The following is a 14065-nucleotide window of genomic DNA, read 5'->3' on the forward strand; positions in this document are numbered from 1 at the left end:
AGTCACTACCCTTGATATCATAAGCTCTTTGATTGTGCTGGCTACTTGGATCACAGCAGCCCCCACAGTAGATTTGCGCACTCCAAATTGATGCCCCACTGACAAGTAGCTGTCTGGCGTTGCAAGCTTCCACAGGGCTATCGCCACTCACTCGTGAACTGTGAGGGCTGCTCTCATCTTGGTATTCTTGCACTTCAAGGCAGGGGAAAGCAAGTCACAAAGTTCCATGAAAGTGCCCTTACGCATGCAAAAGTTTTGCAGCCACTGGGAATCATCCCAGACATGCAACACTATGCGGTCCCACCAGTCTGTGCTTGTTTCCTGGGCCCAGAATTGGCGTTCCACGGCATCAACTTGCCTCATTAACACTATGATGTCCACACTGCCGGGGCCTGTACTTTGAGAGAAGTTGGTGTCCATGTCCTCACCACTCATCACCACGCTGCCATTGCCTCCTCGCCTGGTTTTGCTTTTGCAGGTTCTGCATATACTGCAGGATAATGCGTGTGGTGTTTACAGTGCTCATAATTGTGGCGGTGATCTGAGCGGGCTCCATGCTTGCCGTGCTATGGCGTCTACGCTGAAAAAAGGCGCGAAACGATTGTTTGCTGTTGATGTGACTGAAGGAGGGGCGACTGATGACGTGGCTTACAGGGTTGTCACACAGAATGGCCCCCATAAAGACTGAACTCACAACCCAGGGTTTAGCAGGCCAATGCTCAAACCACTGACCTATCCCTCCCCCTACTATTCACGGGGGGAGTGGGGAGCAAATGAATACAAAACAAATCTGGTCTCTTTATTGTTTTGATCCACTCCATCTCTCTTATACATCTTAGGCTGGCAGCAGATGGTGCAGTACAACTGATGGCCATCGTTGTCTCCCATTTATGTCCAGGCGCCCCCGGCCAACCTCACCATGGCCGGCCAGGAGCACACATATCTGCTCAGGCGCCCCTGACCAACCTCACCAAAGTCGGCTAAAAGAGCGCCCAGGAGACGACGACAACGGCTACCAGTCGTAATGCACCATCTGCTGCCAAAAGGCAATGAGCTGCTGCTGTGCAGCAATGCAGTGCCATGTCTGGCAGCACCCAGGAGACATATGGTGATGGTGAGCTGAGCGGGCTCCATGTTTGCCATGGTATGGCACCTGCATGGGTAACCCAGGAAAAAAGGTGAGAAATGATTTATTGCCGTTGCTTTCATGGAGGGAAGGGGTGGGTGGGAAGCTGATGACATTTACTCAGAACCACCAGGCACTGGAAGCTCAACCCAGAATTCCAATGGGCGGCGGAGACTGCGAGAACTGTGGGATAGCTACCCACAGTGCAATGCTCCAGAAATCGATGCTAGCCTCGGTACTGTGGACGCACTCTGCCGAGTTATTGGTCTTAATGGTCTTAAGTGGGGACGCACACGATTGTATAAAATCGATTTCTAAAAAATTGACTTCTATAAATTCGACCTAATTTCGTAGTGTAGACATACCCTCAGTCAATACCTGGATGAGTTGGATTATAGTTAATCTAGGGAGCTATACCAGATGCTGACTTCTAGTTACTTTATACAGTGTTTATACTACATGGGTAATGTACCCATGATACCGTATCACAAAAAGGTTAATTTGTTCAAATACTACATCAGAAATATGTTGGATACTTTAACTTTCGTGTGTCAATTTATACACTGAATATTCTGCTAAAGCATAACATAACACAAAGCTTAAGGCAAATAAACAATGAATGAGAGATGAAAGCAAGCAACAATATCCAGGAAACAGAAAAATCAGTGAAAGTTATTTAAATCAAGCTAAAGGCAAAATAATTATACACAACATGGAACTGATTTACAAAAGAAAATGTCAGTAACAAGGTGCCTGTAAAGAAAATATTTCTAAGTACACCTAATTATTTAAAATCCAGATGCTTAACATCCCTTATTAAAGAGAAATAAAATTTAATTCCAACTGATTCTGACTGGAACAGAAATCTATGAGGATAAAGTTAATTGCTAAGTACTATACTTTATATTAAACTAAAATATGGATATAAAGATTATCTAATAGTCAACGGCATAGGTTTCGTTTCCTTTCCTTTCATCTAGTCTGCATACATTTTTACTGAGTGAATACCAAAAAACAAAGTTAAAACAAATGGGTTAGGTTAAATGGTAAAGGAGTGAGTCATTGTAAGGAGAGAGATAATAGAGCAATTACTTGCTTAAAAGACATACGTACTTTGGCAAGTTCTGCTTGTTTTTTCAGCTCTTCAGCCTGTTTTTCCAAGTCGCTGTTTTTCTTTTTTGCACTTTTCAGCATCTCTTCTGTGTCCAGCAGATTCTGTTTAAGCTCTTTGATGGCTGCATTGTGCTCAGCGATCATCTCAGAATTGGTTTTTTCATGCGTCATCTGCAGATCCTTATACTGATTTTGACTTTTCTCAATTTGCTTTTCCTGTCAGATTTTAGAGCAATTTGAATACAATCAGAAATCTAGTTTTTTTAATACTCTTTCCAACACAACTAGTAAGCCTTTTCTATAGTTGTTCTTACCAGGTCTACTAATTTATCTTGCATTTTCTTCAGTTCAGCCTGATGATTCTTAAGTGTTTCCTGCTGGTTCTGTTCAGCGTTACGTGTTGTCTGTTCCACATTTTCCTGCAGCTGAGCTGCCTTTTCATTTGATTTTGTAAGCTGAATTTGTAGTTCTTCTAGCTTCCTAAAATAAATAAAAAAATAAAATAAAATCAGAAATTAGCAAAATGACTTTTTGCCAAAAATGTAACTAACGTACAGACACATAGCTCTCTCTCAGAGTTGCAGCATGCTTCTATTAAATCTTTAATAGAGATCAAAAGTTTCAAAAAAGATTTGTTCAGATCACTAAGAAGTGTGCAGAATGTTCTATCAAATTAAATGCATCAATAACAAGATTGAATGCACACAAAAGTACCAGTGTCAGGGTAAATCTGACCCCAAAGTTCAGGATTTTGCAAAAACAGAAATGTTTGCATTAAATTTACGTTTAAAACAAACACACATTCCCTTGCACTGTTTGGGTTACATGCATTGTACTCGTGCATGAGAACCAGAAATTGTATAGTTTACTTTCTGTGTCTAAGCTAAAAGATATGCAATGATAATCAAACCATGAAAAAGTCTATTCAGTTTCAAAAGTGCCACATGATGTTACATAAATAAGAAGTTTATTTAATAATTTTTAAACCAAGTGGCTCTTTGATATATGTACAGAGTATTTAAGACAGAATTAATTTGATGGCACAAGCTCTGTTGTCACATCAACGTGAAACAGATTTGTTTCAAGATGACCTTTCAGAGCTATTTAAAAAAGGACAAAAAATGTAGGAACAAAGGGCAGGAAAATGCTCTGATAGCAATGGGATACCTTTCTTTTGACCGCAGCTCATCATTCATCTTTGTAAGCTGAGAAGAACTATCACCCGAGGATTTCATTATTTCTGCTATATCATTCTCGAGTTTGGCTTTAGCTTCAATCAACTGCTGTTCTTTTTCTTCCCTCTCTTTCAACTTTTTCTCCATAACTGAACATAAAAAAGTTAAAATTCTAGTAAATTTAATCCACAGACCAGGCACAAGGCATCTAGATGCTAACAAGAGACTGTAAACATCAGAGTTAGCCTGGTGCCATAAAATTAGCACGCTGAACTTCCAAAACTAAAAGTCGTGTTTGGGTTTGGACTGTAAATTGTAGGCTCTGGGGTAATGGAAAGGTGAAAAACTCCCAATAGAGAAGTATAACGTTGTACATGGAGAGACACAGGAAAAACAATCAATCAAGAATACAACTTTCAGTCAATGCTTCACTTAACTATAGGTATCAGGCTGGGCTCTACCATTAGGAGAGAAATCCAGCAGGTACATTTGGGCATACTCACTCACTTAACTGAAGTTACATGCAGCTATCAAGGGAAGAATATTAGACCAATTGGTCTTTCGAGCAGTGTAAACACAAGGATCAATGAGAGCTACATCAAGTCACTGGGTTTAGTAGGTTTTCTTTTATATACATAAGGTCAGTTTAGATTGCTGTAAAAAGAGATTAGGTGGATGTGTATGGCATAAAATGGTACTACACGTTATGTGATGGGATGGTAGGGGGACCAGATGGGATGAAGAAAATATTGGGACATATGGGAGGTAGAGAGGGGGAGTCCTGCCAGCAAAGCACAAAAAAAAAAAAAGTGCGGAGTCCTAGAGGCAGAGAGAGAGAGAAAGAGAAAAAATAACAGAGTCCCGGAGTCCCGCCGGCAGCGGGGGGGGGGGGGGGGGAAGGGTGGGGGGAAGGAAAGAAAGAAAAAAATGGAGTTCCGCCAGGAGAGAGAAACAAAAAAACCCCGGTGTCCCGCCGGCAGAGGGGAAGGGGAAAAAATAAAAAAAACCCGGAGTTCCGCTGGTAGAGCAAAAAACCAAAACCCCACTGGCAGAGAGAGAGAGAAAAGAAAAAAAAAGCGGAGTCCCACTGGCGGAACAAAACAAAACAGGAGTGCGAAATATCGGAACAAATCGCATCCCAACCAAACATCGACTGGGACGCGGGACAAACGCCTAAAAATTGGGACAGACCCAATTTTATCAGGATGTCTGGTCACCCTAGGGTATGGTGATGTGCTAGCTCTATGGTCACAGACACTAGGAAGAAGTTAACAACCAAACCAAAAAGGATTCTTCACATGTAAATAGGGTTCATACTCTTTCCATGAGCTGTCATATGCTTTTTACATGTCTGTTAAAGGCACATGCTATTTACATGTTGCATTTCATGAACACACCAAGGGTATCCCTACACTGCATGCTCCTTATGGCAGTGTGTAGTGTGCATATACTATATGCACCCCCAAACATGGCTATATGTAGCAGTGTAGCTGGTGAGCCACTCTTTAGGGAAGTAAACACATGCCTGAACCTGTAGGGTATGTACCCTACAGAGCTCTCTGCACGACCAAGCTGTGCTTTCCCCATCTCCACTGATATCTGACCAGTGTAATATTTGTAGCATTACCCAGGGTACAATCTGGAGTGATGGACACTGTGTCCCATCAATTTTCCAAGCTGGGATGCCTGTTTTTCTGAACTTGGAATATGTCTCAGTAATGTTATACAGTAGAATCCTATAACTTTACATACAGTGTTGCCACACATTTTCCCAGGACAATAATGATCAGCACATTATGAGTTTTCAAATGATACCTCACAAGGCATATTTTGTATGAAAACCATTATAGTTTTGTAAAAAGGGTGAACATAAGGATATAGACTGTCACACCTCCCTCCTTACAAAGCTGCAGGAGGGTTACCCACTGGCTGACCTGTAGGCAGTAAGTCAAGGCCCTCTTTCCTGGACATGGCATCTGTCACCATATTTTTTTCCTTTTATGTGAACAATTTCCATATAAAATTCTGGTAGTATGAGACTCCAGAGTAGCAGTTTGGAATTTGAGCCCTTAGTTCTGTTCAAACAGATCAATGGTGACCCTTAACTTTCTGTTAAAAAGGCATGGCTTCGGTTGCTTACCTGCTCACACCATCGGGTGAACATAGGGATACGGACTGTCACAGTATCCCACTGCCAGAGCCTTTCACTGATGCATGTAGCTACATACTGCAGAGTGGGCACATCTTGGTTTTCAATGGGGCATATAGCTACACGTACCGTACTCTCTGCGGTACCCTGAGTGTGTCATCCTTTTTCCCCAGCCTTCACCCTGGAGCATCTCCACTAATAATCAGCTTAGATCCGTTCCAATATTAACACATTTTTGTATGTGTGTTTGTGCCATTAAAGCAGATAAATACCTAATGCAAAGCTTTAACCAGTTCTTTGGAATGGACTTAAGCAACAAAGCTTCAACCAGGAAGCAAGCTGAGCCAGGAAATACTTTTCCATTACTTCCTTGCCATGGTCACTTTGCAGCATCCCTACATACAGTTTTTCAGTTGTGCTTACACTAATGATGTGGTTTGTTTTAGCTGGGAACTAGGCACTGGGCTTGGCTCTAACAGGAATCTGACTTTCTAGCTTCCCAAAGCTAGTTTGCAGACACAATGTCTGCCACTATGTGGGTATTAGTCATCACCATGTGATAAGAACAGCAAGTGACATGAAAGCATAAAGCTGATGGCACATTCCAAACCCTTCAATTTTGTCATTTCCTTACCTGTCAAATTAGATTTTAACTGATCCAGTTCTGAAGACATGAGTGCAAATTGCTCTTCTTTTTGGTTTAGTTTTTTAATGGTTTCTATGGAAATAAAATCACATTTAAAAGATAAAGTTAATTCCCCAGTTAATTCCCCATAATTCATCTTGTTAAAGCAAACTTAATTTACAAAGAATGCATATTAATTACTCTCAAATCAAACAAGGAGGAGACAAAAAATCCTGTTTTATTCCTAGTTGCCAAGACAAATCCTGCTAAATTAACAAATAGAACCTTTAGGCTCTTGAAGTAATTTTTTTCTGCACCATTTTTTTCCAGCGGGTTTTGAGGGGATGCATTTCGATTCTAGGGACACATACCTTGCATAGACTTTTGAACACTTTCCGCCTCTTCAGCAGCACTAGTGAACTTTCCTTTCTAGAAGGGAATGAAAACCCAAGACAAGTTTTAACCATTTGGTAATGACACACTATTATTCAAATATAAACTTTATTAAAAGTAGTGTTACTATTATTTCATTTCCTGATTTGATAAAGACCCACTACTGTCATAAGTGTATTAGACGTTTTCGACTTGTAATTTATAGTCTCTTTTGAACTTGGTAACACAGAAAAGTAAAAGGAAAAAAATCTCCCCATCTTAGTTTGAAAGGAGGTCCCTTACAACATCTTTGTAAACGAGGATAGTGGTACAGCAGCAGCACACCTCTGTGTGGCAGACATGGTTCACCGGTCTCGCAAGGTTAGCAGGCCTGGACCTCACTTTAACAAAGTTATAAACTTTACCTCAGAGGCTGTGGACGACTTGCTGTTTGAATGGCCCCATGCAGTCTTGTGGTCAATCTCATACTAGTCTTTTCCAGCCACAATGGCAGGAAGAGATGTAAAGTTAGGGACATCTGACGAAAGGCCAGGATACAAAGATAGATAAAATACTGGAGCTCCTTAATCAACATCATAAAACACAGCAATGGCCTTAGAAAGACCACATGGAAAGACAGACACACACACACCTTGCTTCCTCCTAAATCTGGGATAATCTCAGGAGGAGCTAGCCCAAATGTAGAACATTGAGAAATTTAACTATTGTATTGCAAAACAAGCAGGAAATGAAAATTTGTTATTCAAAAGCTGCTTGTAAATAACACAGTGAAGTAGTGTTAACTCATACAGCACTTACAATGAAAAAGGACTACACCTACCTTAATGACTATTCTTAAAAATGTGTTATATGATGTATTTGATCTGGCTCAATGTTTTTACTGTAATCCAGTAACAGCGGAGCTCTGCTTAGGCAACAACTTGATAAGGTAAAAGTTAATTTTATTGTACTTTTCATTTTGAAAATCAGATATACAAAGCACTTGGACTGAAAGCCTGCATTCCTTACTTGGACAAAAGTCCATTTGAAATTACTAAGATTTTTGCTGGAGTAAGGAGTGTTACATTTGACCCTTGGATAACAGTGATGATTTCCCCCTAAAAAGATCAAAGAGATCCCAATGGATAGAGACAAGATTTCTGAGAATTACTCACCAAAAGTTGAAGCTCCTTTTCCAAAAAATCTTTAACTTGATTTACTGCACCCAAGTCTTTGTCCAAGTCAAGAAGCTTTTGCTCTTTCCCCTGAAGTTCTTTGGCCAGATTACTAGCCTGGCAGGATGGATTAGATGGAGTAAAACAAAAATTACAAACATGAATGAAAACATAAAGAACATAAAATCTTGAACTTCAAGGAAATAACTAGAATGTTCAAACCATCATATGTCAAAAATTAAAAAAAAATGAACAAAAGCTGAAGGAAAAATGTTGTGTGTTAACTGAATATAGCCGATTTCCACTGGAGGCTGCACCACAGTATTAAACTGCATCTCAGAATAAGTTTGAGACAATCTTTGTAATTTGAAAGTAGTCTAAATTTAGTTCTCTCAGAATTATGCTACAAATATTTTTAATGCTAGACATTTTGGGTATATTCAAGTGTTTTAAATTGTGCTTATTGCATCAATAGAATGTTTCTTACTGGAATATTTAGTAAGCACCTTGTAACTGACGGTATTGAACATTACATATTGCTGGCATGATTTTCAGTCATATTGAGTACCCGCACCACCCACTGACTTTAATAGGAATGTTGGATGCTCAACATGATCTCCGAAAATGATGCCAAAAGTCCATGTCAGTCCAATTTTTTGGCACCATTTGTGGCAAGGTTTAGGAAAGTGGCCTCATTACTTTTTCTTTATGATCACAGAGCTGACTTGACAGATCTTGTGTGAAGGGGAAAGAGCCCAGACACTATAGACACTACAGTAGCAGAATAATCTCCCACCTATATAATATAGTCATGTTCAACTACAAAGCCATTTTGTAGGCCATGGCTACACTGGCACTTTACAGCGCTGCAACTTTCGCGCTCAGGGGTGTGAAAAAACACCCCCCTGAGCGCTGCAAGACACAGCGCTGTAAAGCCTCAGTGTAATCAGTGCTGCAGCGCTGGGAGCATCGCTCCCAGCACTGCAAGTGTCGCTCCCAGCGCTGCAAGCTACACCCGTAGAGGATGTGGTTTACGTGCAGCGCTGGGAGAGCTCTCTCCCAGCGCTGGCGCTCCAACCACACTCACACTTCAAAGCGCTGCCGCGGCAGCGCTTTGAAATTTCAAGTGTAGCCATACCCTAACAAGCACCAGAAAAATCACTGAGACACACACAGTGTGGCAATCTTTGCTTCAGGACATTTCATATGATGCTATTTCACTCAACACCACTGTCATGTACAGATGCCCCATCAGCTTGTCTCACTGTGATTTTATGGCTTTCCCTGGCCTATTAAGTACAGCACCTTTTCCCTTGCCTCTTCCCCCTTCCCAGCTACTAGGAGCGAAAAGGGGAAAACGGTTATTCATCCAATCAGTTTTCCACTCCTGGATAATTAAAGGTTAAGGAGTCTCTCCTTCATCCCTCCTCTCACTACCTAGAGCAGAGGTGGGCAAACGATGGCACGTGGGCCACATCCGGCCCGAGGGACCCTCCTGCCTGGCCCCTGAGCTTCTGGCCTGGGAGGCTAGCCCCTGGCCCCTCCCCCAGGGCTGGCTCTAGCCATTTCGCTGCCCCAAGCACGGCGGCATGCCGCAGGGGGCGCTCTGCCGCTCCTGCGGCTCCGGTGGACCTCTCACAGGCGTCCCTGCGGATGCTCCACTGGAGCCGCGGGACCAGTGGTCCCTCTGCAGGGAAGCCTGCGGGAGGTCCACCGGAGCTGCCTGCAGCCCTCCCGGCAACTGGCAGAGCGCCCCCTGCAGCACGCCGCCCCAAGCACGCGCTGGGGCTGGCCCTGCCCTCCCCTACTGTTCCCTTTCCCCCGCAGCCTCAGCTAACTGCACTGCCGGCGCAATGCTCTGGGCAGTGGGGCTGTAAGCTCTGGGGGCAGCACAACTGCAGAGCCTGGCCTGACCCGGTGCTCTGTGCTGCGCAGTGGCGGAGCTGGCTCCCGCTGGGCAGTGGGACTGCCTGTCCTGCTGCTCTGGGCAGTGTGGCTGTAGCGCTGCTAGCCACTGGTGCTCCAGGCAGTGCGGTAAAGGGGCATGGGAGTTCAGGGTGGTGGTCAGGGGCAGGGTTGTGGATAGGGGTTGGGATCAGAAGACAGGATATGGGGGGGGGTTCAACGGCGATAGAGGTCCCAGGGGAGGTTGGATAGGGCAGCAGGGGGCAGTCAGGGGTGGGGGTTCCGGAGGCAGTCAGGGGACAGGGAATCGGGGGAGATGGGAGGGTGGATGGGGCAGGAATCCTGGGGGGGCCATCAGGGAACAAGGGGGAGTGGATGGGGCAGGAGTCCTGGGGGGGCCGTCAGGTAACAGGGGGTGTTGGATGGGGCAGGAGTCCCGGGGGAGAGGGGGCTGTCAGGGGGCGTCAGACAGGAGGGCGGGGTCAGGCCACGCCTGGCTGTTTGGGGAGGCACAGCCTCCACTAACAGGCCCTCCATACAATATTGAAAACCCTACGCAGCCCTCAGGCCAAAAAGTTTGCCCACCCCTGACTGCACTAGTCTCACAGGCATTAAATGCTCCACTTATTCTGCCTGTGCCCCAGACAGAACTCAAGACACCGAGGTGAAGTGACTTGCCCGAGATCACACAGGAAGTTTGTGGTAAGCCTAGGAACAGAACTCACATCTCCTGATTCCATGTCCTGTGCCTTAACCACAAGACCACCCCCTTCAAAGCGGTACACGGCTCTTCCTAGGCTTTTTGAAAGAGGATGAGGAATGTGAGGAAACCTCAGTGCAACTCAATATGCTTATCAGAGAGGCAAGAGATTTTCTTAGAGTCACACATTATTTAATCTCAGTACATCCACTATTTAACTTATTACACATCAATAAATATGTGGATTCTTCTTGCTTACTAGGACCACGAGTGCCCCAACACAGCTCTCAGAGCAGAGGTTATAGGGCTCATAAGTTCACAGCAAGAAAGAACTTCTGTGGGGCATGACCCACACATCTCTACCCAAACAACCACCCTGCAAGGCAAGATACAGCCTTCCAGGTTAGATGCGGTGGACAGTTTCTCTAAACCTCTTCAGCTGATTAAAAAATACTTTCTCTCAAGACTACCTTCCTCTCTGTGATGAGCTCATGATTGTGGATAAAAGGTATAAATGTAAATTAAAATAAAACAAATTAAAGTAAAAAGATGGATGTTAATACAAACCTTGCTACTCCCATCAATCTTTTCAGTCTCTAGGTTTTGGATCAGTTTCTCAGCTGCCTCAAGCTGCTTGCTAAGTTTCTGGATTTCCAATTTACCTTCAGAATTGGCTTTTTGAAGCACATCAAGGTCCAAAATCTTTTCTTCAGTAACTTTGATCTGTGTTGTTAAACTATCAATAACCTTGGTTTGTTCATTGCACTTGGCTTGCAGTACCTCTAGCTCCTTTACCTTTATTTCTGCTTCCTGTAATTTGTTTAAAGCGTCTTCCATTTCTACTAGATGTTGATCTTCTGCATTTTCTAGTTTGGTCTTCAGGTTTTCCAGGCTTCGCTCTCTCTCCTCAGTGATTTCCAATAGCTTCGCTTTCAGACCTTCAATCTCTTTCATATGCTGAGATCTTTCGTTTTCTTGCTTTAGTTTTAAATTTGATGTTTCATTTTGATGCTCTAATCTCATTTTCTCAACCTTGGTCTTTAGGTCTGCGAATTCAGCAGTTTGAGCCCCAACACCTTTGCTGAATGAAACCTTTAGTTCTTCCATTGCTTGCTGATGTGAAGCAATAGCAGATTCCAGCTTTGATTTCCACAGCTCTATCACATCTGAATTCTCCTTGTTGGCACGATCAAGCTTAGTTTTCAACAACTCGTTTTCTTTTGCAATTCTTTCATGTGAGGCTGAAAGTGCTTTGATCTCCTTTTGATAAGATTCTTCACTGATTCCAAACTTCTCTTTTACTGAATTTATTTCATTTTGATGTTCTTTGCTAATTTCTGCCACTTTTTCTTGCAAAGAACTTATTTCTTGTAGCAGTGAGAGAGAACTGTCCACATCACTGACTGGCTTACTAGACTCTAATCTCCCTCGGAGCTCAGCTACTTCCTTCACCCGCAAGGCTAGATCTCTTTCTAGTTCCATGATGCGAGATTTTTCTGATACTGTGGCCACCTATGATCAACAGCATTTAGAAAGAGAAATAGTTACACCACGTATATAAGCATGAAAAGATTTTGAAGTCTTAAGAAAAATCTTCAATTATTACAAATTAACCTCTTAGTATATCCATACCAACCTTTTTGGCAATAATTGACCAAAATCAGATCTAGTCTAATGCAAATTCCTATTCCTACTGAGCTAACTAATGGAGCATAAATAAGAGTAAATACATGGAAATCTATGAACCAAGACAACCTAAAATACTTGGTTTCATTTATTTTTTAAATTATTTCCTCTCTTTTAAAATAAAAGTACCAATACCTGTGTTACACCCTTATAACTTTTTATTTAAGATGGAATGTTTTTAAACTCCCTTTCTGAAGTTAGTGAAAAGAAAAAAAATTGTTAAGCAAAAGCTTACAATTGTAGCTTGTATATAGGTTAGCAAGGGTTAGCAAAATGCTTCTAAGAATGAATTTAAAGCGGAATGATGAAGGGCGGAGAGATCACAGTCTTCATTTGTCCAGATAATTGCTTCCTTATACTATTCATATTGGTTTTGAAACTGACAGAGAAATGCAAATATATTTATTTGGTCTAGATGTACCAATAGGTGAAACTCCCATTACATCTATCCCCAAACTGTCTTGAAAAATTATTCTGACACTACCCAAGGCCTCTCTCAGAATGCCAAAAAAGGATTAAAGAATTAATTAGGCCTGTGACATGCAAAAGCATCACAAAACCAACCACTGTTCCTGATCAGGAAATTACTGTGACTGCTCCTCCTTGTATTATCAACATCAAGATTAAAGATATTACTTACCTGAAATTGTTCTTTTTAAGTATTTTCTACAGATCCCACTCTTTGTTTTACATTATTCCATCTATGACCTCAAGAACAAAAACCATAGTGTGTTTTAAACTTCTCCCACATGTCCAATCAACAGCAATACATTTTGCAGTATGTACTGGTACATAGGTCAGGAAAGAACTTTGAAAGCTAATGAAGAAGAACTGCTTACTATAAAACAGCAAGTGGAATAAGCAAGGATATTTGGAAGTTGTCGTCTTGATGGAACAACTAATAATCTTGCAGTCTACCTAGGCTATATTATTAAGGCAGTAATATTTTGTGGAAGTGTTATTAATAAGTTAAATGACTTGCTTTCACATATCCTATTAAAGCTGATATGTATCATTGCAGAATCTAATCAACCACATCCTGCCCCATGAACAATGAAGAAAATGTACAACATATTAGATAACTGTTTCAAGGACTCTTTTAGACCAAAGCTCACTTTGTCAAAGGCAAAGATAGCCAAATAGATGAGACAAGGAAAAAACAAACCATCACTCCTTGCTAGGGTTGCCAAGCCTCCCCGTTTGGCCAGGAGTCTCCTGAAATCCGGCTCGATCTCCCAGAGGCCACTGAAGCCAATCTGGGAGATTTTAGGTTGCTAAAAGTTAGGGCAGCAGCACAGCGGGGCTAGTCTGAGGTTTTAGGCCCTATATGGGCAGTTTGCTGGAGTGGAGCAACTACTATATTTGTAAAAAAAAAAGAAATAAGCACCCTCTTCTCCCCACAAACAAGTCCCAAATCTGGTCTGAGATCCACTAGCATGGACCCCAGCAATGGACTGTGCATAGATGAAGTCACCCTGTAGCATTACATGAACCCTGGCCCCGAAGGGCCCTTTAGGTACTGGGAGTTGCTCAGTCTCTACTGAATCTCATGTTAAAGGAAAGCATAGTTGTATGCACCTGTGCTAGTCTGGTCCATCATCATATTGATGCAGAATGACAAAAATGAACCAGAGACACCTCTTTCTCTTTTGTGTAGTTTCACTTTTGCCTTCCTGGGAAGGGCTGCCCAGAGGGTTCAGGGGCCCCGTATCTTCGGGGCACTTCGGCAGCGGGTCCCAGAGCGAGTGAAGGACCCCCGCCAGCAAAGACCCGGAGCAGAGGGAGCCCTCGCCACCAAATTGCTGCCGAAGACTCGGAGCGGAAGAAGCTCTGGGTCTTCGGCAGCGGCTCCTTCACTCGCTTTCGCTGTGTTCTGCGGCACTGAAGGAACTGCCACCAAGGCCGGTGCAACCATTTAGGCAACTGTGCTAGGATTTGGGGGGCGCCATTTTCTTCAGCAGTGACCGCAGCGGCCGGATCTTCGGCCACCCCGGTTGCCGACAGCATTTAGGCGGAAGGAGCTGGGGCAGGGGAGTGCG

The 14065-nt window shown here is 42.9% G+C and overlaps 1 protein-coding gene across 11 annotated transcripts in view; it reads right to left on the minus strand.

The window, feature by feature from the left end:
* Positions 1–14065, minus strand: part of CLIP1 (CAP-Gly domain containing linker protein 1) — a 128501-nt gene that overhangs the window by 32854 nt on the left and 81582 nt on the right. For all 11 annotated transcript variants that reach the window (XM_050923894.1, XM_050923897.1, XM_050923896.1 and 8 more), the window contains 7 exons: positions 10908–11852; positions 7736–7852; positions 6560–6617; positions 6198–6281; positions 3407–3563; positions 2554–2719; positions 2240–2455 (listed from right to left, as the gene is read on the minus strand). In XM_050923894.1, the coding sequence (XP_050779851.1) occupies positions 2240–2455; positions 2554–2719; positions 3407–3563; positions 6198–6281; positions 6560–6617; positions 7736–7852; positions 10908–11852 (1743 nt within the window). The remainder of the gene's footprint in view (positions 1–2239; positions 2456–2553; positions 2720–3406; positions 3564–6197; positions 6282–6559; positions 6618–7735; positions 7853–10907; positions 11853–14065) is intronic.

The sequence above is a fragment of the Gopherus flavomarginatus genome, chromosome 15, assembly GCF_025201925.1.
Source record: "Gopherus flavomarginatus isolate rGopFla2 chromosome 15, rGopFla2.mat.asm, whole genome shotgun sequence".
Classification (NCBI taxonomy): Eukaryota; Metazoa; Chordata; order Testudines; family Testudinidae; genus Gopherus; species Gopherus flavomarginatus.